This window comes from Abramis brama, assembly GCF_963993115.1.
Source record: "Abramis brama genome assembly, chromosome: 2".
Lineage (NCBI taxonomy): Eukaryota > Metazoa > Chordata > Actinopteri > Cypriniformes > Leuciscidae > Abramis > Abramis brama.
In genome coordinates, this window is record NC_139964.1 from 27,727,670 (window position 1) to 27,749,220 (window position 21,551).

At 37.5% G+C, this 21,551-nt stretch overlaps 1 protein-coding gene across 2 annotated transcripts in view; it reads right to left on the reverse strand.

Annotated features, from left to right (window-relative positions):
- Window positions 1–256: 256 nt before the first annotated feature.
- The window catches only part of abca1a (ATP-binding cassette, sub-family A (ABC1), member 1A), a 44,280-nt gene continuing 22,985 nt past the window's right edge, over window positions 257–21,551 (reverse strand). Inside the window, exons 12-50 of one of the 2 annotated variants that reach the window (XM_084105733.1) lie at window positions 20,835–21,029; window positions 19,825–20,030; window positions 19,555–19,731; window positions 18,751–18,973; window positions 18,445–18,666; window positions 17,302–17,506; window positions 17,094–17,207; window positions 16,771–16,942; window positions 16,547–16,678; window positions 16,297–16,436; window positions 15,607–15,744; window positions 15,290–15,522; window positions 15,103–15,175; window positions 14,195–14,397; window positions 14,045–14,093; window positions 13,851–13,955; window positions 12,666–12,814; window positions 12,449–12,573; window positions 12,266–12,364; window positions 11,559–11,748; window positions 11,349–11,443; window positions 11,230–11,262; window positions 11,030–11,135; window positions 10,821–10,895; window positions 9,876–10,045; window positions 9,607–9,784; window positions 9,411–9,526; window positions 8,601–8,745; window positions 8,339–8,462; window positions 6,884–7,013; window positions 6,675–6,795; window positions 6,474–6,536; window positions 6,257–6,363; window positions 5,920–6,061; window positions 5,700–5,834; window positions 4,793–4,896; window positions 3,554–3,646; window positions 3,233–3,476; window positions 257–1,928 (exon numbers count right to left, since the gene is read on the reverse strand). In XM_084105733.1, the coding sequence (XP_083961859.1) occupies window positions 1,788–1,928; window positions 3,233–3,476; window positions 3,554–3,646; window positions 4,793–4,896; window positions 5,700–5,834; window positions 5,920–6,061; window positions 6,257–6,363; window positions 6,474–6,536; window positions 6,675–6,795; window positions 6,884–7,013; window positions 8,339–8,462; window positions 8,601–8,745; window positions 9,411–9,526; window positions 9,607–9,784; window positions 9,876–10,045; window positions 10,821–10,895; window positions 11,030–11,135; window positions 11,230–11,262; window positions 11,349–11,443; window positions 11,559–11,748; window positions 12,266–12,364; window positions 12,449–12,573; window positions 12,666–12,814; window positions 13,851–13,955; window positions 14,045–14,093; window positions 14,195–14,397; window positions 15,103–15,175; window positions 15,290–15,522; window positions 15,607–15,744; window positions 16,297–16,436; window positions 16,547–16,678; window positions 16,771–16,942; window positions 17,094–17,207; window positions 17,302–17,506; window positions 18,445–18,666; window positions 18,751–18,973; window positions 19,555–19,731; window positions 19,825–20,030; window positions 20,835–21,029 (5,472 nt within the window). In that variant the 3' untranslated portion in view covers window positions 257–1,787. Of the gene's footprint in view, window positions 1,929–3,232; window positions 3,477–3,553; window positions 3,647–4,792; window positions 4,897–5,699; window positions 5,835–5,919; window positions 6,062–6,256; window positions 6,364–6,473; window positions 6,537–6,674; window positions 6,796–6,883; window positions 7,014–8,338; window positions 8,463–8,600; window positions 8,746–9,410; window positions 9,527–9,606; window positions 9,785–9,875; window positions 10,046–10,820; window positions 10,896–11,029; window positions 11,136–11,229; window positions 11,263–11,348; window positions 11,444–11,558; window positions 11,749–12,265; window positions 12,365–12,448; window positions 12,574–12,665; window positions 12,815–13,841; window positions 13,956–14,044; window positions 14,094–14,194; window positions 14,398–15,102; window positions 15,176–15,289; window positions 15,523–15,606; window positions 15,745–16,296; window positions 16,437–16,546; window positions 16,679–16,770; window positions 16,943–17,093; window positions 17,208–17,301; window positions 17,507–18,444; window positions 18,667–18,750; window positions 18,974–19,554; window positions 19,732–19,824; window positions 20,031–20,834; window positions 21,030–21,551 lie in introns of both variants that reach the window. The other variant, XM_084105732.1, reaches the window with a different exon arrangement.

Sequence of the window (21,551 nt, forward strand, 5' to 3'; positions counted from 1 at the left end):
TAATCTGAAGAATGTGTTATATAATTAAATTTATATTTAAATTATTGACGAAAAATTGCATTAAACATAGAAATAAATAATACAAATGAAATGATATCAGCTTTCTGGACAAAAAAAGTATAAAAGAATAATTAGTACATATACAAGTACTGGCAAACTTTTAAGGCAAGCTAGCAAACAAACTTTGTTCTGACTTAATTTCCTTTACTATTATTTATTAATTTATTCCAGAACAGTAAAAAAAGGGACACATAAGTGACTGAAATAGCTTTTTAATATTTAAAATGTAAACACATACATTGTAACACAGAAAATAATGGCCATGGTGGGACATCTGAAATCGTCTATTAATCTGTTGTTAAACACAAAACATCCTGTCTGTGAATTATGAACATCACGACCAGTTTAACATGGACTGTTATAAAGTGCTTCAGTTTTGGACCAAAGACGAAACTTTTTTTTTTTTGCTTCTTTCTCCACGTCATCCAATGTGCAGCAGGGGTTGTTGCTTAATTTCTGAGGGTGTTTGTCTAAAGAGCACCGCATGGATTTGGATATTAGACTCAAACGGTAGCACCTCATTGCTTTTGGTCACTTCACGCTGTAGGCGAACAACAAGAGAGCATTGGTCGAGATCGTGAACGTGGCAAACTAACTTAAGTTAAACTAAGGATTTACACAGAATAAAGAGGCACATCCTGAGTTATTAACTATGGCCAATGAATGTCTTTCTAGGAAAAGATGTAGCCATTGTTTTTTTTGTTTTTTTTTAAGGCCCTATTGTACGATGAAACTTGTTTCAAATCATACGGTGTAGACAACAACAACAACAACAACAACAAAAAATGTAACATTTAGTCGCCCTGTTGAGGGCCACTAGCATAATATCCAACACCGACACTGGGTTGCTTGATAATACGTTCATCGGAAAGAGTTTAAAACCACTTCACCAGTTTTGGCACAGACATGATTTGATTCTGTACAGTTTCACGATATGAACTCGCCTCAGTTTTGAACACAATAATGAATCTCCCAGTGAAGTCCAGCCGAAACCCTCCTCGAGATCAGCGACCGTCCGTTTGATACCCACACAGAAACACTTCAGGATAACGAAAGCTAGAACATGCTTGAGCTTACAATGGCGTCCTAAACACGGCATCCATGTAAAGCATGCAGGAAACTTCCAAAGTCATCCGCAAAAAAAATGTGCGCTCGACGCTTCTGGTGTCCTTTCTAGTCCATTAGCGGAGTGTTGTTTCAAGACCCCACACTTGCAAACACTTGACAACAATAGTGAAACATTGCACATCATTGCATCAAAATATCATTTGAGTATAGCTTTAAAATGCATATCTAAAAAATAAAGTACGAGGACCAAGAGGAGTTGCTGAAATGCAAAGTTTTGAAGCCTGTACTAAATGAGGAGATGAAGTCGGCCCTGAATTAGACATCTCGTTGGCAGTGTCCGATTGAGATGTTTCGAAAGAAACCCCGCAGACGTCTTGTCAATCAAACATTCACGAACAGCTTCAAGTTTTTTTCCTCGCGTTCACCGTGACGGAGCAACAAGCACCAGGCTCAGCCTCGCCGTCATCGGCCTTTCACTCCAATTTCTTCTTCTTCTTTTTTTTGCATTGATTTGCATTGATTTGCTTCAGTAGTGTGTTTCAGGTCCAGTGCCCGCTTGTGAGCACACACACACACACACAGCTGAAATAGGACAAAAAAACTAAAAAGTAGTACAAAAACAAATGACACACTAGTCCCGCAGAGGTGTGTTTTGTGGATCACACCACTGACTCCTTGGTCTTCTGGTCTACGAGGAAGGCGTTCAGTTGAGAAATGTCCACAACGGCATCGTGTTTGTTCATGGAAATGTCTTTTAAGTGGTCCTCGTCTGTTTGGTCCTTGGCAAAATTCACAAATACCTGAAATGAGCACAAAAATATATAATAAGTTAAAGTGGATGGTGTTTATTTATTTATTTTGAGGGGTTTCGTTCTTTTGCGAACTTCCGTTTTTGTTCTCTGATTTACACATAATATTGCTGTTTTTACTGTTTTATATTTGAACATATTGTGAAATGTAATTTATTCCTGTGATCAAAGCATCATTACTCCAGTCTTCAGTATCACATGATCCTTCAGAAATCACTCTAATATGATGATTTGAGGATCAAAAAACATGTTGAAAACAGTCATGATGCTTCATATTTTTGGGGAAACTGTCATTTTTCAGGATTCTGTGATGAACATAAAGTTATCTGTTCTGAAGAACAGCATTTTCTGAACTTTGTAACATTATAAATGTCTTTACTGTCACTTCTGATCAATTTAATGCATCCTTGCTGACTAAAAGTATTAAAGGGATAGTTCGCCCAAAAATGAAAGTTCTGTCATCATTTACTCGCCCTCAAACCCGTAAGGCTTCTGAAGATGAACGAAAGTCTTACGGGTTTGGAACGCGAGAAATTAATGATGACAGAATTTTCATTTCTTTTAAATAACCTTTTTTCATGGTAGTATAGTCAACAAATAATTTTGCAACATTTTCTGTTAATTTCAACAATTCATGTAATGCAAAATGCTCAAAAAGTGCACTTTTAAATCTATATGGCATCAAATATCCCATAAAACAATAGGGGTGTGACAATATATCGTGTCACAATATATCACAATACAGAAATGCAACAGTATGTATCGTGGATAGTGACAATCTGTCACCCAAAATAAAAACTACTGTGTGAGAAAAAAATACAGTTTACACAGTTTTAGTGTCAGTACTACATTAAACTATATATATAATGTTGAATATAATGTATAATAATGCAATGGGGGAATATTTGTGGGTCCTGATAATGCCAAATCTCTGATGTTACCAGTAAAAAATGGCCAACATTATTTTAAATATATCTAGTCAGTGACCGAGTGCAATATTCGACAAAAATAATTCTGAATTTTCAGCTTCAGAATCATGAATATTTTTACTCTGGTGTCTCTATTGTCCTGTGCATTGGGTTTCCAGCACCAAGTCCAAGATTTTCATTTACACCCACAATGTAAAACCAAATTTAGCATTTTAATCAACAGCGAATTTTTTGTTAACCTTTTACCATATGACTTGGAGTATTGTAATAATATCGTATCGTGAGTTCAGTATCGTGATATCTATCGATCATCGTGACATGAGGGTCTCGTCACACCCCTATAAAACAATCTTGAAGCGTTCTTACTTGGTCTAAAGTGGTCTGTGTGACGGAGTAGTCCTCGATGTGGAGCTGCTCTTTGTTCTTGGAGAGGATGTTGAAGATGCGTGCGAGGGAGGTGAGCGAGGAGGGCAGCTGGTACTGCAGCATGTTCCTGTGCTTCTCCTTCAGGGTGCTGCCCGGCAGCTCCCGCTCGATGAACTCCATCACCGGCTCCAGACGCGGATCGGCTCCCGCCACCCGCAGGATGATGGTGTACCCGTCACCAAACCTGGAGCAGGAGCAAAGGGCTCAGTAAACCCATTCAAAACTATACGTTCTCTGGGATGGATCAGAAAGACTTCTAACCTGTTCTTTAAGTGCTGCACACTGCCCAGGCAGCGAAACCTGCCGTTCACCATGATGGCCATCCGAGTGCAGAGAGCTTCACACTCCTCCATACTGCAGGAGAAACAGCAAAGTCACGCAAAGAAGCCAAGGATATACAACATTATGCTAGGGCTGGGTGGTATAACGATATCGTGGCGAGGATTTAAAGTGTCTATTGTTAGAGATTTTGCTAAATCTTTTATATAGTGTTGTAAATATATCCGCACTGCTACGTTATTGATAAAGAAATGTTATTTTCTCTATGTACGTTATTTTCTCATGAAAGAGAAAATAAAGAGAGGGACATGCATGATGTTAAAAAGAATTAAGCGCGATAAGCTGTGAATTAACAGCGTGTTAATTTACACGTTCAAAGTGCAAGTTTTTGAAAACTATACCATTATCGTGTCCGAGTAAACTACAAAAACGCGAATTTGTGAAAACGGTGACATCATGCACATGTGTAGTCGAGTCTAACGGCACGTAGTGTTTCTTTACAAAGTGACATTGCCATCTACTGGCCTGGCAGCAGATTACAGCATTTTTAGTCATTTTCATGGATCCATGTGAACAAGGATAGTTCTGACAATGTTGTCAACTGTACGCAAAAAACACAAAGGTAAAACGTTTCCTTGTTTATTGTTTATTGTCGTGTAAACAACCTAAGACAGCATGTGATCCTGAATTCAGATCTCTTGCGCGGCTTATTGCGCCTGAACGGTCAAATACACATACAATTATGTCAAAATGCCCATCGTGTGGAGTATTCACGCAAACACAGTCGGTTATGTCTTAAGTGAACGTACACAGTTGGGTGAAAACCGCATGTATGTCAGTATATCAGATCTGTGTGTTCGGTCTTAAAGTGACAGTAGCCTAATATTCCTGCTGCTGTCTGTATCATTAATGTGAATCAAACAACAAAGGAGAAAATCACTCACTGCTCTTGACTGAATCACTTTTGTAGCTTTAATAAAAATCTATTTAATATTTTTCATCCATATAGGGAAGACTATTTCTTACTACATAAAAATACTGTGCCTGAAAAACTTTACATTATACTTCATATTATTTGTATCTTTGTTCTAATAACAAAAATTAAATAATAACAATAACTATATCGTGATTTATATCGTTATCGTGAAATCAAATTTCTCATATGGTGAACTAAGATTTTGGTCGCCTCGCCCACCCCTAATGCTTCTCTTCCTTTCTCACCTGTGTGAGGTCAGAACGACCGAGCGTCCCTCTTTAATGATGCTGAGGATGCAGTTCCACAGGGCTCGCCGGGCTTTGGGGTCCATCCCAGTGGTGGGTTCGTCCTGTAACAACAGCGACAGCCAGGTTAACCATCGCCCACAAGTTCAGCAGAAAACACAAGCAGAACACCATAAAGAGAGGGAAGAGCGCGAGCATGTTTCCTGATTCCGACTGACGGCACCAGAAAAGTGGAGCGCTGCGCTGACTCGCTAGAACTGCTAAGTGTAACCCGGTTTCATGGGAATTAAACACTTCACGGCGTATTAAAAATGTGGCAAGAGCTGGGTATCGCTTTTGTTCTGGGAAAAAGAGGCCTGCTAATCGGCCAATCTGAGGACTGTTACACAACAGCCCTGATCTAAACTGGAATGAATGTCACAAGATCTTTTCTTGAAATGCAGATGACCTATATACACCCTTGCGCATGTTTTTTTGGGGGATTTTAGAGTATGAAATGCTTTTTGAGTTCAGTATATTAACCGTGCACAGGGTTTGCTCTGGTTTTGCTCCAATTAGATGGTTTCATGCTCTTGACAGCCAAAAATTCACCTCACAAAACACATTGTGATTGGTATAAAACATGTTAATTTGCTATACCTTGCCATTTTATTCACATTTTTGTCTTTCATTTAAATGCTGCTAATATAATTTTGTATTTTGTATTTCATTTAGCTTTTATTTGTTATGCTATACTTTCTATGCACAATTGCATAGTTGCATTTGCATTTTATTATTAACATGAAGCCTTGTTTTTCCCTGTTCTCCATGATCAGTGCAGACCTATGACAAATTTTCGGTGTATCATGCACTAGTAGAAAACCACTGGTTCATTCAAACACAAAGTTGGATATATCTGCACACTCACCAAGAACACCACTGGTGGTCCTCCAATAAGCGCCATAGCGGTGGAAAGCTTCCTCATGTTTCCCCCGCTGTAGCTTCCTGCAGCTTTGTCTACATACTTCATCAGGCCCAGTTTACGAATGCCCCAATCCGCCACCTGCGACGAACAAACAACCAATCAGATCCCTCGATAATCAGCAGCAACACAAGACTTTCCCTCTCAAGGACAGCTAAAGACTGACCTCGCACACTTCTTTCTCGGGGACGCCCCGCAGGATGGCGTAAAACTCCAGATGTTCTCTGCCAGTCAGCAGGTCGTTGATGGCGTCAAACTGCGGGCAGTAGCCCATTTTCTGATGCACTTCATCAATCTCTGTCAGCACGCTGCAGAAAACAAGCCAAGAGTTGCTATTATTATAAAAAAGGTCACTTAAAAACACGTTATGTACATACTATGCATGATGGAAAACAATGTCAGAATACTAGCATATCGACAACCTCAAAGTCACAAAAAATGGGGTCTTATTTATAGTATTAGGAAAGCATTGAATCAGTAGCATGATGTTTTCATTTATTTACCTTTTTCCTGCCAAGTAAGCCTCTCCACTAGAGACAACTGAATCTCCTGTGAGCATCTTGAAGGTGCTCGTCTTTCCAGCTCCGTTCACACCGAGCAACCCGAAACACTGGTGAAAGAACATAATATCATCAAACCATAATTCTAATCATTCAAGACCAGCCCAGCTAAACTAAAAACAGTTCTACATTAACTAAGAAGACAGATATATGATCTCACCTCTCCTGGTGGGATTCCCACACACAGTCTGTCGACAGCTGGCTTCTGCTTCCTCTTATACACCTGCAGAATCAGCAATATTATTATTATTATTACTGAACAACAATACTTATGCTACAATTATTATGTGACAGAAGCTAGCTTGAGCCACTAATATATATAGATATAATGTGTATGTAGAAGGTGTGAGATGTTGCTCACCTTGGTGAGTTGTTTGAGCTCCAGAATATCAGTCTGTCCTCCTCCACCCAGAATCCTCTGTCTTTCTCTGGCCACATCCTCATCCTCCTCTCCGATGGGCTTCAGCTTAGTGCTAATCGGCCTATTAATACCACAACAGAACATGCATTAGATACATTAAAAACAGATTTTACATATTTGGCACAGTGAGGGTATTAAAGTATTGTCACCTAGCCTTGATGCAGAAACGGTACTGGATCAGGACGGTAATGCAGAAGAAAATCAATCCCTCTATGGCCATGGCAAAGAGATTCTTGCCCACCATGTCCCACGCCAGAGGAGAGCGGAATCGATTCTCACCTGGAAACATTCAGAAACATCATGTCAGAAGACGCAGACCCAGAAAAACACTGCTATAGGCAGCTTACTAGGTTTTGGAAATGAGCCAAGGTCTACAAACTAAATTTTGTTACATTCGACCCTGATGTTTATTTTGTTTAGAGGAAAACACATTTGAGCAGCTGCGATCCTAATGATTTTCCATGGAAATGATCAAGCACATGTTATGTCCACAAAAAGATGTCACTTTGACCTGGGCCCCAAACTAAACCAACACCAGCAATTATTTATACAATATCTGGAGAAACACTTTCAACTCCACTAAATTCCAAGCTAAAAAATATATATGTTTTTCTAACATTCCCATTAAGTTATGAAAATGTTGTGAACACTGAACATTGAAAATATAATAAAAAATAATAAAAATGTTAATAAAAAAATGTTTTATGTGATTTTTCCATTTGATCATTTTGCAAACATTATGCAAACGTTACTTTTGAATGTTCTCTGAACATTCTGGAACAAGTAGTAACATTTAAAAAACATCAAATGAACATACAACTAAAATATTTCAGAAAAAAAACATTCCATGAATGATTTTAACGATTTTTAAGAATGCTCAACAAGGCTGCATTTGATCAATAATACAGTAACATTATTACAATTTATAATAACTGTTTTATATTTTAATATATTTTATAATGTAATTTATTCCTGTGATCAAAGCTGAATTTTCAGCAGTCTTCAGTTTTCAGTGTCACATGATCCTTCAGAAATCACTCTAATATGATGATTTGCTGCTCAAAAAACATTTCTGATTATTATCAGTTAGAAACGGTTGTGCTGCTTCATATTTTTGTGGAAAGAAACCCTTATTTTTTAAGGATTATTTGATGAATAGAAAGTTCAAAAGAAAAGCATGCATTTAAAACAGATTTTTTTAACACTATAAATGTAATTTTTGATCAGTTGAATGCATCCTTGCTGAATACAAGTATTACAATCTTTGTAAAAACACACCAAACTTTTCAAAAGGAGTGTATACTAGATCAGTATAAAATCAGTAGACGAACATCCAACCAAAATGTTTCTGAAAAACGATTTTTAAATTATGTTTGTGCTAAACATTGATAAAGACCAGATAACTTTGAACAAACGTTCTAATAGCGTTACTGAAAGAACTTTGGCTCAGAACTTTGAGAGAACCTTGCCAGAACGTCAGCCAAAGTTCTGAGAACGTTCGTTTAGAGCCGCAATTCTAAATGGACATTCTAAAAAGATTTTTAAAAAATAATTAGGATTTGATTGGCTAAACTGAATCATGTGTTTGTGGGAATGGTACACACCAAATCTCTCCAGTGCGTCAGACATAGCTTGGTTCTTCACCATGTCAATGAGACCCCTGCCCAGACAGAAGTGAGGGAAGATCAGGAACACGTTCTTCAAGATGTCGTTGATGCCTCCAATCTCCTGAAATAAAAATGACAAGAAACATCCACAGTTAGTTTAGGGTTTCTTTTGTGGAGAGCTGAACTATTGTCATCACAAATTAGATCACATTAGTTAGAAGATATATAAATCAAGCACAGCTGAGAAATATGAACTTACATTGCTGCCAAAAAGCTCCAGGACAAATGTGGATACGCTGCCATTTATCCCAATGAGGATGTTAACGCTGGTCAAAACCACATATGCAGTACTGGGAATCTTAAAGAAGAATGACGCTGGGTACATCAGGGGTGTTATGGACCACCTAGATGGACACAAAGAAATGCACATGGCCAAAGCTTTCATATTAGTGACATATTTTTGGAAATATTTCAATTTAAAAGAACTGTTTTCTATTTAAATGTTTTCTATAGTAGGGGTGTAACGGTACATGTATTCATCCTGAACCATCACGGTTCGGTGCATAGAGTCAGACGACGAATACAGTCAGTCACTGGCGATACACACTCCAATCCAGAAGGGGGTGTGCGTGGCAATGCAACACTGTTTGCTAACCACCAAAACAGGGAAAAGAACTGAAGAAGAAGAGACGATATATGCACCAACCCAAAACAAGAGTTCAGATGCCTCGCAAGAGCTTGCTAGTAGCCCATATACGCTGAGTTTTGATTCATTTTTTGTGACATGCTCCACAAAATTCACAGATAGGAAACTGGGACGGTAGGAAGCGGCATCTCATTTGCTTTCTTTATTTTAAAAGAGCACAATTTTTTGTTTTCATTGTGAATGTACACAAATAAAAGACTCTTTATAGTTTAGAATGATGTCTTACGCTTATCTGTTGGTTTTCCTTTTGTACCGAACTCGTATCGAACCGTGATCTCAAAACCTGAGGTATGTACCGAACTGTGACTTCTCTGCACCATTACACCCCTACTAGATAGTAAGGCAATTTGTGGCCCATCTTACCCATAGAGCAACAGCAGGAGAGCAAGAACAGGAAGATTGGTGGAGGACACATAGGCCTCTTGTTGGAAACAGAGGAAGATAATGATGACCAGGGTCGCCGGGACAATGTAGTTGCACTAAAGAACAAAGATGTAGTCAGTCAAAAGCCATTTGAACTCATTTTGAGTAAGATTATACCATTTTACAACATACTCACCATGTCCCAAACAAAGTTGGCTAGCCAGTAGAGGAAGGGCTGTACTCCGCTGATGAACTGCATGTGTTTGGCTTTATTCACTCGCTCCTGGATGAGGAACACCACAAAGCTAGCCGGGACGAAGGACATGGCGAATATGACGCAGATGGACACCAGCACGTCGACTGAGGTTGTCATTCTGGGATGGGATGGGATCAAAGGTCAGACATCGAGACTGTGCATGTACATGGGTTTGAGTGTGTGATCAAGGTGCTTTCAGATTTACTTACAGCGCCACCTGAGAGAGCTGCTCTTTGGTGAGGTTGAGCGGATGGTTGAAAGCTTTGATGCCGAACTTGGAGCGCTCCGGGCCGGGGGGCAGATTAGCACGCAGGACGGCATTGTTCATGACATTGAGGAACGCTCCGATACTGTGCCAGCCCTTATTATTGAACCAGATCTGGAAGAGCACACAATCATGTCAGTCTTCTTGCTCTTACAGAGCAACAAAAGCCCTTAAAGCTCCTTGACATTGTGCAGTCATCAGTGTTTATGAGTTCTGGCATAATAATAGACTGTTCCTTCTACAAAAATAGATAACTTTGGCCTCAACATTAACAAAGCCTACAACGTGTCAGTTCACCTCTTGGACTTATACTCATATACATTTTTATTTTAAGTTATTTATGTACTTGTAGTTCTTTACTTTATTTATATAATGTAAATGTAAATAATCATTTTATATAATTAGGTCTAAGGTTCAATATTAGTAATTAAAAAACTATATATATATATTGTTAATTAAAATATAATAAAGACCTACAAGTCTATAAACAACTTAAAATAATAACAATTATATATATATATATATATATATATATACAACATATACAATAATACATATATTGGCATTATTTATATATAAAAAATCCTTAATATTAATATTAGTCATTCAAAATCTTAAAGTAAAGACATAAATACCTTACAATAAGAATTATATAAAGACATCTTAAGTTTAGCCGATTTTCTCTTGGACAATAACTTAAGCTGTGCAGAAATAGTGTTGCCAAAACACTCGTGCCAAGATACGTTTACCCAATCAAGCACTTGTAAGCCTTTTAACGTCTTTGTTTCCCAGCTCGTATAAAGAGTGCAAGCTTTCATCATGACTAGGACATCTACGCATGTCTGTATGGTCAGAGAAACACATCCAGCGCAGAATGCAGTGTACACACCTTTACATTGTTCTTGGTATCAAGCCCTTGGATAAAAATCGACAGGCTTCCCAGAAAGCGGTCAGCTGCGGTACCCTATGGGTTGCAAAACAAAGACAGGGTTAAGGCAAGTAAATCCCAAACATAGGGCAACAACTGACTCCAATATGGGCCCTAGTTTATGTTCAAACATCGTAAACATGAGCGTGGGCCGACAAAGTTAGACATACCGCTTGAAGACTGAAGCGTTTACGAATGTGAGAGATGGCATCGGTGATCTCATCGCCAGGGGGGAGGGCCTGTGAGCTTCTGGCACCCAATGAGAATCCACCATACCTGTAGGACAGCCAACGAGAAAGAGATTTGAGGTTCAAGTCTAACCCTGCATTATTATTATTTTCCTCAACAATTTCAAATCTGAAGTGCATACCTGAATTCGTTGACCCAGAGCTTGTTCTTCAAGCTGAACAGACAAAACAAGACTGAGTTAAAGCGCTGCCATGAGAATGAAAACCAGGAACTCTTTATTTCTGGATTTGCTTAACCCACCTTTTCCCAATAATCTGTGCGTATGTTTTGACCAAGTAGTCTGACATATTTCTGCCAGTCAGATTCTGCAAGGTTTCATCAGCGGTGACTTTAATCTAAGGAATATCAGAAAAAAAAGCCAATGAACACATTGTTGTGCTGTCACTGAAACATAATGATACAAATCAAAAATAATAGCGCTACTGAAGAAGTACAGTATTTGGTGAATACCTGAGGGGGCGGCAGACCTCCTGCTCCTGGCGGACACTCCGGAAGCATCTTTTTCCTTCCTTCGCAACTGCACTCGCACAGAGGCGATGGGTTTTCCATACTCCAGTTCCCGTTTAGGAAAATGTCCTGAACGGTCTCGGGAATCTCGGGAACCTCCCACTCTCCATCTTTAATCGGACATGATTTGCTACTGTTTCACAAAAACATACATAAATAAATATTTAATGATTCATAATTATTATTAATAAAAATGTTTTCAAATTGCACACTAAATTAAATTATAAAAATTTAATTTAAATTCACAAATGTAAAACTTTTTCAACTTATTGGATAATCAAATGTAGGCTATACACGATCTCTCTATAGAAACACTTGAAATAAAAAACGAGGATTTTAATTATAGGAATTTTCAAAGTCAATTGTGAATAAAATTAAACACTGTAAAAAGTGGTAACCTTTTTACTTGATTTAAACCCATAAAAATAAATGTTGTAGTTATAAATGAATGTATTTAGGTTGATTCAATGATGCTAAATTATATTTTTGGCTTGAATAAAACCAGTTAATTTAGATGTTATAATTTTTTAGGTTACCGTTCCAGTGTAAACTGTGAATGTAACCATTAATATCTCTATCTGAGAATGCCAGCTGCTCTTTTTAATTTGCACTACAGCAAAGCGATATGAGGAAAAGGTTTGAGGACTCACACATCGTTCTGCTGATCTGTGCATTGTTCGTTGTAAGCCGGACTGTCCATCAGAGCTTCAAGTAAGCTGTTTGTATGCCTGTCCTCTGGTGCATCATTGCTGTAGCGAGAAACCAATCATTAGACTCTCAAAGACTCATGGGAATCAAACCGCAGACTCAAGTGTGTGTATGGTAGCGTGTACCTGAAGAAGGCGAACTGCTCCTCATACATGCTGGGCTCCAGAGCGAGACTGGGATACTTTCCAAACGGAGGGACAATGAGACTGAAGACCAGGGCGATGCACACGAACACAGCCGGAAGAACGATCTGGAATGATACGTTTTTTAAGGGCATAATTAGGAATTGCAAACAGACAACACAGGAAAATCTTAAAATGGAATATTACATAAACAACATACCTGAGCAAAGAAACCTTTCCGGGAACGTCGGGTGTACAGGAAGCGTTTCCAGAGCAAAGCCACGAACTGCTGTCTCTTCAGACTCCAGCCCTTCACCTGGTATGAGCCTTTGCCATCAGCGCCGCCCAACCAGTCCGTCTCACGTGATTCTGCAGGTGCACCAAAAGAAAAAAGATTGTCTTCCAGTAAATAAGCACAAACAATATGGGTAACACTTTAGTTCAGGGTCCAATTCTCACTATTAACAGTTGCTTATTAGCATGCATATTACTAGGATATTGGCTGTTTATTAGTACTTATAAAGCACATATTAATAACTTATCCTGCATGACCATATTCCACATCCCTAATTTTACCCAATACCTAAACTTAACAACTACCTTAATAAGCAGTAATCAGGAGTTTGAGGCAAAAGTTGTAGTTAATAGTGAGAATTGGATCCTAATCTAAAGTGTGATCAGAATATGTGTAAGAGTATATAGCAATAAATATAATATTTATTTATTTATACCATAGTTAAAAAGTTTGGGGTCATTTAAAAAAAGAAAGAAATTTATAATATATTTTATACCTTATATTATTTTAAGATTTCTAATACAAATAAAAGCTGCTTTTTCCCTTCATATTCATCAAAGAAATCCTAAAAAATGTATTATGGTTTCCACAAAAATATGAAGCTGAACAATTATTTTTCATCAAATCATCATATTAGAATGATTTCTGAAGGATCATGTGACACTGAAGACTGGAGTAATGATGCTGTAAATTCAGCATTGATCACAGGAATAAATTTAATTTTACTTTAACATTTATTCACATATAAATAGTTATTTTGAACTGTAATAATATCTCACAATAGTACTGTTTTTACTGTATTTTCTGAACAATAAATGCAGCCTTGGTGAGCAGGAGACTTAAACATTAAAAAAAAAAACTGAATTATTCCAAACTTTTGAACTTTTGTACCCCAAATTAATCACTGAAAATATTTACCATGATACTTAGATATTTATAATATTTCAGCATTAAGTCAAAATAGAGTAAATATTAAATATATTGCCAAGCTACATTTTCTTCACATGAACTGATTTATCTAAAGACATGAGATGATGGTTCAGAACTCAAAATACATATTTAAAATAAGTGTGATGGATGAAGGATGGGTAAAGTAACTACCTGGATCACCTTCTGAGTCATTGAGATCAAAGTCGTCTTCAGTAAAAGGCTTCAAGCAGCTCTGATGGTCCCCAAAAGCGTGTCTGCGGTTCCTGCGTGCTGGTAGAGTTCCATCTGATCGACAACATAATGGGAAAAACATAGTAACTCTACGTGTTTCCAAAGACACTATCCAATACAAAGAGAAATGTGTTCGGTTGTACCTGAGATTTCAACATCGACACCGCTGTCTTCTGCCACTTTGAGGAAAATCTGCTCAAAATAATCACAAACACAAACCAATTATATTCACATTCTTGCATGAAATGAACGGAATTAAATGAAGAGATATTTGGTTTATTCAGTGATGGTACCTCTTCCAGTGTGGTGTCGGAGATGCCATAGCTGGAAATGCCGAGGTCGGTGAGCCGGTCATCGATCTCATGGAAGAGCTCCACGAACTCTCCAGCTTTGGCAGACTCGTAAGGCAGAACGTACATGATCTCATGACCCATATCTTCAACTAGTCTGGCTGAAGGGACGTGCTTGAAAATCACATTGGAGATCAGGGAGACATCTGAAATATGGAAAGAGTTGAGAAAGCATGCAAAACGCATGTATGACTAGAAACAAATGAGTTTGGAACAACATGATGGTAAATAATGAAAGAACTTTAATTTTTTTGGGGTGAACTATCCCTTTAAAAGTGTATTAACTCTATATACCAGTGTTATTTAGTATTATCTTTTTTAAATGGCTGTTTTTTTGAGTATCCTCCAAATCCTCCAAAGATATCTGTAAAGAGTTTTGTGGACATCGGATGCGCTTCAGATCCACGTCATGTGCGGCAGGTCTTAAAGTGACAGCAGCCTAATAAACTTAATACTGTCTGTCATTAATGTTAATCAAAGTAATGTAAACCACTGCTTATGACTGAATAACTTTTGTAGCTTTAATAAGGATGAATTTATATTTGATATATATGTATATATTTGATATATATGTATATACAGTATATATATATATTTAAAACATACTATATTTATGTTGTTTCTACATTAATTTGGAGATTAAATCTGAAATTATTACAACATACAAATATTTGACTTCCATAGTAGGAAAAAAAATACTATACATTCTTTAACATATCTTCTTTTGTGTTCAACAGAAGAAAGAAACTCATACAGGTTTAGAACAATTTGAGCGTGAGTAGGTGATGACAGATTTTTTTTTTTGGGTGAACTATTACTATCACCATAACAATAATAACCCTGATAAATACCTATGGTGGTGGTTTCGCTTTCATGGTCGCTGCCAAGCCCAGCATCAGAACTGCTCTCCGATACGGTGTCCTCCTACAGAGACAAAGAAAATCACAAAATATGAAGTTTTCAGATGGAGAGAGTAATATAAATATGAAGATTACCCACTCCTTTATAGCCAGAATGTACATTAAAAACCATTCCTACCTTCTTGAGACTTGCTTTGGAATAGGAGACGGTGCTGTTGGAGGTGCGGCAGGAGCTTGCGGAGAGATCGAAGTCTTTCTTCACCAGCGTCAGGTAGTATCCCGTTCCCAGATGGGTCTTGAGGAACAGAGAGGAACCCACACAGCACAGCTTCCCATGGGAGATGATGGCGATACGATCCCCCAGGATATCAGCTTCGTCCATGTGGTGGGTGGACAGGATGATCGTGCGACCTGAAGGAAAAAACGACATGGGTTGAAGGAACGTTTTGGGAAGAACATCACAACAACGTTGGGTTGGACAGAATCGGCCTGTACCTGGACGATACTTCAGCAGCAGGTCCCAGATCCCACGGCGAGCGTAAGGATCGACTCCAGCGGTCGGTTCATCCAGGATTACAACCTTTGAGCCTCCAACGAACGCCAGCGCTACTGATAACTTCCTCTGCATTCCTCCTGTGAGGACCATAGCGGTTAGTCCTGTTACTGTTTCATCCTAGTATTTTCATATCATAATACAGCTGTTTTTGATGGAAATTCAAAACTTGGTTGATACATTATCAAGGAGGCATTAAATTGAGCAAAAATGTCAGTAAAGACATTTATAATGTTACAAAATTTCTATTTCAAACAAATTATGTTCTTTTGAAATTTCTATTCATCAAAAAATAATTTCCACAAAAATATTAAGCAGCACAACTGTTTTAAACATTGATAATAATCAGAAATGTTTCTTGAGCATCAAATCAGCATATTATACTGATTTCTGAAGGATCATGTGACACTGAAGACTGGAGTAATGATGCTGAAAATTCAGCTTTGATCACTGGAATAAATTACATTTGAACATATATTCAAATTAAAAACAGTTATTTTAAATTGTAATAAAATTTCACAATATTACAATTTTTACTGTATTTTTAATTAAATAAATGGAGCCTTGGTGAGCATAAATGGAAACACTAAAGATTGTATAAATGGTACAGCAAAATCTCATAATTTCCGCACCTGAGAGCTGGTTTGTGCGAGATTTGCTTTTATGAGGCAGGCCGAGGTCCATCAAGATCTGCTCCATCTCCGATTTCACCTTCTCCTCAGGCAAACCCTTCAGACGTGCATAAAACCAGATGTGTTCCTCCACGGTGAGCCTAAAACACACAGACGAGAACACAGTCTAAATCTAGAGCTAGTAAGCTTTTATTTTGTCACATGCACAAAACAACTGAGCTTCTAAAATGTGTTTTTGGTGGCATCGTACATGCTAAAGAGGACGTTATGCTGCGGACACACGCCCAGGTTTTGACGTATAGCGTTCAGATCGGTGCGGATGTCTTTGCCCTGGATATAAGCAGTGCCCGAGGTGGGTGGGAACAGGCCAGTGAGGATAGACCTAAGAGAGCAAGAAATATTGAGCTTATCTTATTACATTAAGCACATTATTAGCATCAGATGTTGTTAAGATCTTGTGTTGAGTTGTCTTACATGGTTGTGGTTTTTCCAGCGCCATTGTGGCCCAGGAAGGAGGTGATCTGACCCTCGTAAAAACCTAGAGTCAAACCATCCACTGCCAGTTTGCCGTTGCTGTAGACCTTCACCAGGTTCTCGATGTAAACACCTGGATCCAGGTGGGCTGGTTCCTCTTCAATGCATACAGCTAGAAGATAAATCAAACCGCATATGTCAGTGTTTACGCTCAATATTTAGATTTTACAGTGCGCACATCCAATAGCTTTTGGTTAAACATATTCTTCTGAACCAAGTTCAGTACTGTCAAAAATAATGAACGCAACCAAGATTTTTAATACCTTCAGCATTTTCTTTATTGTTGGTCGGCGCTGCTGTAATCCAACCACATTTCTCTCCACACCAGTAGGACTTGGTGAAAGGGAAGTACCAGGGACGTGGGATGCCAAATTGGCCTGTGAGATTGACATTTTTTACACCATTAGAAACCTCACAAAGCCATCCAATATCTTGCAAGCATGAATTATATATTAACCAAATGCCACTAACCTGGAAACACCGCTTCAAAGTACCAGGTCATGATGGCGTAGAGCACAGCGTCGAAGAGCATGAGTGAGATGGAGGTGGTGAGGCTGTAGCTGTCCTCCTGCATGGGGCTGGAGAGAAGGTTACTCCACTGTATTCCCACTCCCTGCTCCTCGAACAGAGCGAAGTACTCGCAGCCGAAGCCGAACGCCACCGGAGACAAGAGGCTCTGAGGAGAGACAGGCAGAGGCCTTCAGTGCGTCGGGTCAAACACACATACACAGCACAGGGCACGGGATTGAAAAAAGTAAAATAATAATAATAATAATAATTAAGATGAAAATAAATAAATAAATATTACATTAAAATAAATAAGTAAATAAATAATACATTTAACAGGGCAGTAATATAATGAGTAGAAAATACTTAAACTTAATTTAACTGCATAGAAAATAAATCTTTTGATAAAACAAATAGATTAAAATAATTATGTAAATAATACTTAGATTCAAATTAATTAATAAAATATAGATCAAATAAGTATAAATAAGTAAAGAAATATTAGGTTGTATAAGTATATAAATAAATAAACAATAAATAAAATATGTACTATATTAAATAAATAAATAAATAAATAATAGATTTTTTAAAAAAAGTAAATAAATAATACATAAATAGAGTACTATAATGAGTAGAAAATTTACTTAATTGAACAGAATAGAAAATAAACATTTTAATTAAACAATTAAAATAAATAGACTAAAATAAATAAATGGATTCAAATAAATAAGAAAAATTTGGTTAAAATAAGTAAATAAATAAATAATATTATTACAATAAATAAGTAAATAATACATAATATAATTAATAAACATAAATGCTATTAAAAAAATTAAGATTAGCTTAAAATAAACAAGTAAATAAATAAATACAAATTACATTAAAATAAGTACATAAATAAAAACTAGATTAAAATAAACAAATACAAATTACATTATAATGAAAAAAGTAAATAAACATTTTTATAATATTAATTTTTCGAACTATATATTGGGTCTTCATACAAGAAACTATATAGACGCCTCACATGAGGATGATCATTGTTGGGGGTCCATGGCATGGGTCATTGCTGTGTAGATGTATAACATTAACATAATTCACACTCACCGCTACTACTTTGGCGCCAAAGCCCACGTAATCCTGCCAGGCCACGCACAGCACATAGGGAAGGTAGAGGGTGAAGTATATGATGCCTCCGCAGGCCGCGGCGAGGTTAGCGCGCGAGAAAAGCGTGCTGATCAAGAAACACTGCATGATGGTCACAACGGCAAAGGAGGCCAGGAACAAGTAGACTACGCCAGGGTCACTGTATGGCAGGAGGTTCCCCATCTGAGCACAATACGAGAAACAAAACCATCTTGAGTTGTTGTTGTTAGGGTTATATTTTTACTATAGGAACGGAGCAATGCACACCTTCAGGATGAGCACCAGTAGGGCGGCGCTGATGAGCAGTGGTATCAGACTACTGATGAACCAGCTCAGCCACAAGATCCCATTATCCAAACCCATAATCCTCATGGTCTCCTTGAGCCGTGCTTCCTTCTCGTACACCACACCCTTGATGATGATGGCCACCGAGTACATCCAGGCCAGGGTCATGAACAGAGGCATGGAGCGGCTCATTATCCGCAGGAAACTAGGGAAGAGGAGACAGGGTGGGTTACGCCTTCAGCACGAACGATATCGTTTAGAGCAAAAACAGCATCTTAATGCACTAAAACAAGCTCAAAGTAGTGAATAATTTAGCATTCTTGTGACAATATTTGTAATTTTATGATTATAGTATCACATTCTTCGGTTAGCAACATCACTTATTTCAGTTGGTATGACAACTTAGTAGTTAGCTGCCTTTGAATGAATTAATAAAAATAAAATATTGAATATAAAAATATTACAAATATATAATTAAATAATAAATAATAGATTTAAATAAATAAATAATACAAAATATAAATAAATACATACAGTTAACAATACTATAGTGAGTAGAAAAAAACTGATTTAATGTAAATGGAAATATTAATAAAATGTATTTTACACATACTGTATTTAAAATATTACTTTTTCCACAGTATAAATTGGGTCTTTATGCATGAAAACATATAGCTGAATTTTAAAATTTTATGGATGGGGTCCCTCACTTGTGTTTTTCTGAACCTGATCAGGAATGTACAGAGTATTAATTTAATGTAAAGGCTGCATTATGATATTTCTTACACGTCGTCCACATAGCAGGGATAAGGCATCTGCTGGATGTAAACTCCAGTTTTCTCCTTGCTTCCCGTCAGAGCTCGAATGATCCCGTGTTCAATCACATCCTGCAGGTAAGAGAAGCCGCCCCAGATGTATCGCATATCCTCAAACGGGTCCGCTCGAGGACCAGGATCCCAATATCTATGGCAAACACAATCACATCATTCATTTTCTCCATACGGAAGCTGTACGGACGAATTCGTAGCATGATTAAAAAAACGTAGCCTATCATACCCATCCTTGATCTTGTTAGTGCGCTCCACATTATCGATGTCCATGCGTATCTTGTAGTTGATGTGGGGCGGCAGATCAGACGTGTTGGACTGCATGTCAGGAAACACTATTCCAGCCCAGAACTTGCGGTCGTCCAGCAGATGCATGGACTTGTTTACCAAGCGTTCTTCATTAGCCACCGGCTCCAACTTATCCAAGTTCACACACTTCAGGGAAGGAAATTGAAAAGTTTATCAGAAAGAAGTCAGGGTCAGGTTAAATCAGTGATCCTCAATTCTGGCAATCATATAATCTGGACCAATTTCCCCCCTACTAAATCCCATAAAAGTGCAGATGGGAGTGGAAATCGGCACGCATATTAAAAACACAGACGCAGTCGGATCATTTCCATAATGCATCTGGTTTAAAACAGGCTTTTTTCGGCATTAAATAATGGCGCAAATACCAGTAAATTGACTAGCGCAAACCTTAGTAAATCACCTTGCATGATTAATTTAAATACTCTCCTCCAATAAAGTTTGCATCTGAAAGGGCAAGTCCTACAAATGCATATGCAAAAAAAAAAAAAAACCTTTTCAACGCTAATTTTGCACTGCGTGTCTTTAGTAAATCCTGACAGTAGTTTTTTAACGCCAAAAGCTGTTAGTAAATGTGTCCCTAAATCACAAAATAATCAGTCAATCCATCTAACTTTAGACTGGAATGACTTGTTTTGGTGGTTTTCTGTTCGAGTGCGTTATAATTGATTTGTTACTGTAATTCAGTGGAGAACTGAGAACCGTTTCTTTCTGACAGGGCGACACACTGACCCAGAAAAATAAGACAGGCACTTAAAGCGTGGATTAGACACATTAAATTGATTAGCAAAGATCACAAGATTCCCACATAATCCTGCTGATGTTTTAAAGGACTAGATGTAATCCATGCTCACATAATGAGATCAAGCCCTTGTGTTCAACAGAGAAAATTCCTAGATGGATGAATGGAGTTTGGTTTGTGCATATGTGTACCTCCATGAACCGAGAGATGGTTTGGATGGCCTGATCCGTCTCGTTGAACGCCTCTCTCCAGGTGTACGCCGTCCCATGAGGACGCTTGTCCTCTGAAGCCTTGGACAAGAAGCTGGACACATCCTCCACGCGCCAGTCTGTCCCGCTCAGCTTGGCATTAAAGAAGCGAGCGCTAGCGTTGTTCTGGAGGAGCGTCTGTTCAGGAAAAATTTAATTCACTTAATCGATACATACAAAAATATTACGTAGCTACTGTAGCTGTAAAAGACACACTGCTTCTGGTATTATAAATTAGTGAATCAATAAATGTAACAAAAAGACACAATTTAAACAAAACTATGATATAATAATATTTTTATACATTTTAATACACACTTCATATTGTGAAAAATTTATATCAAAGATGTCTAAAATATTTGGAAAATATTTATGTTTTTTTCTACTCATTGTACTTTTATATGTATTATTTACGTATTTATTTTATTCTAATGTTTATTTATTTTATTTGAATCTAGTGCATCAATAAATGTAAACAAAAACAAAATGTCAACAAAACTATGAAATCAAATAAAACATTTTTTTTAATTGTATCACACACTTATACCTGAATACTATATATAATGTTAAAAAATAATATTATAAAGATCATAAATGTCATAATGTTTAAAATATTATTTGGAAAATATTTATTTTTTAAGTTTAATTATTTATACTCAT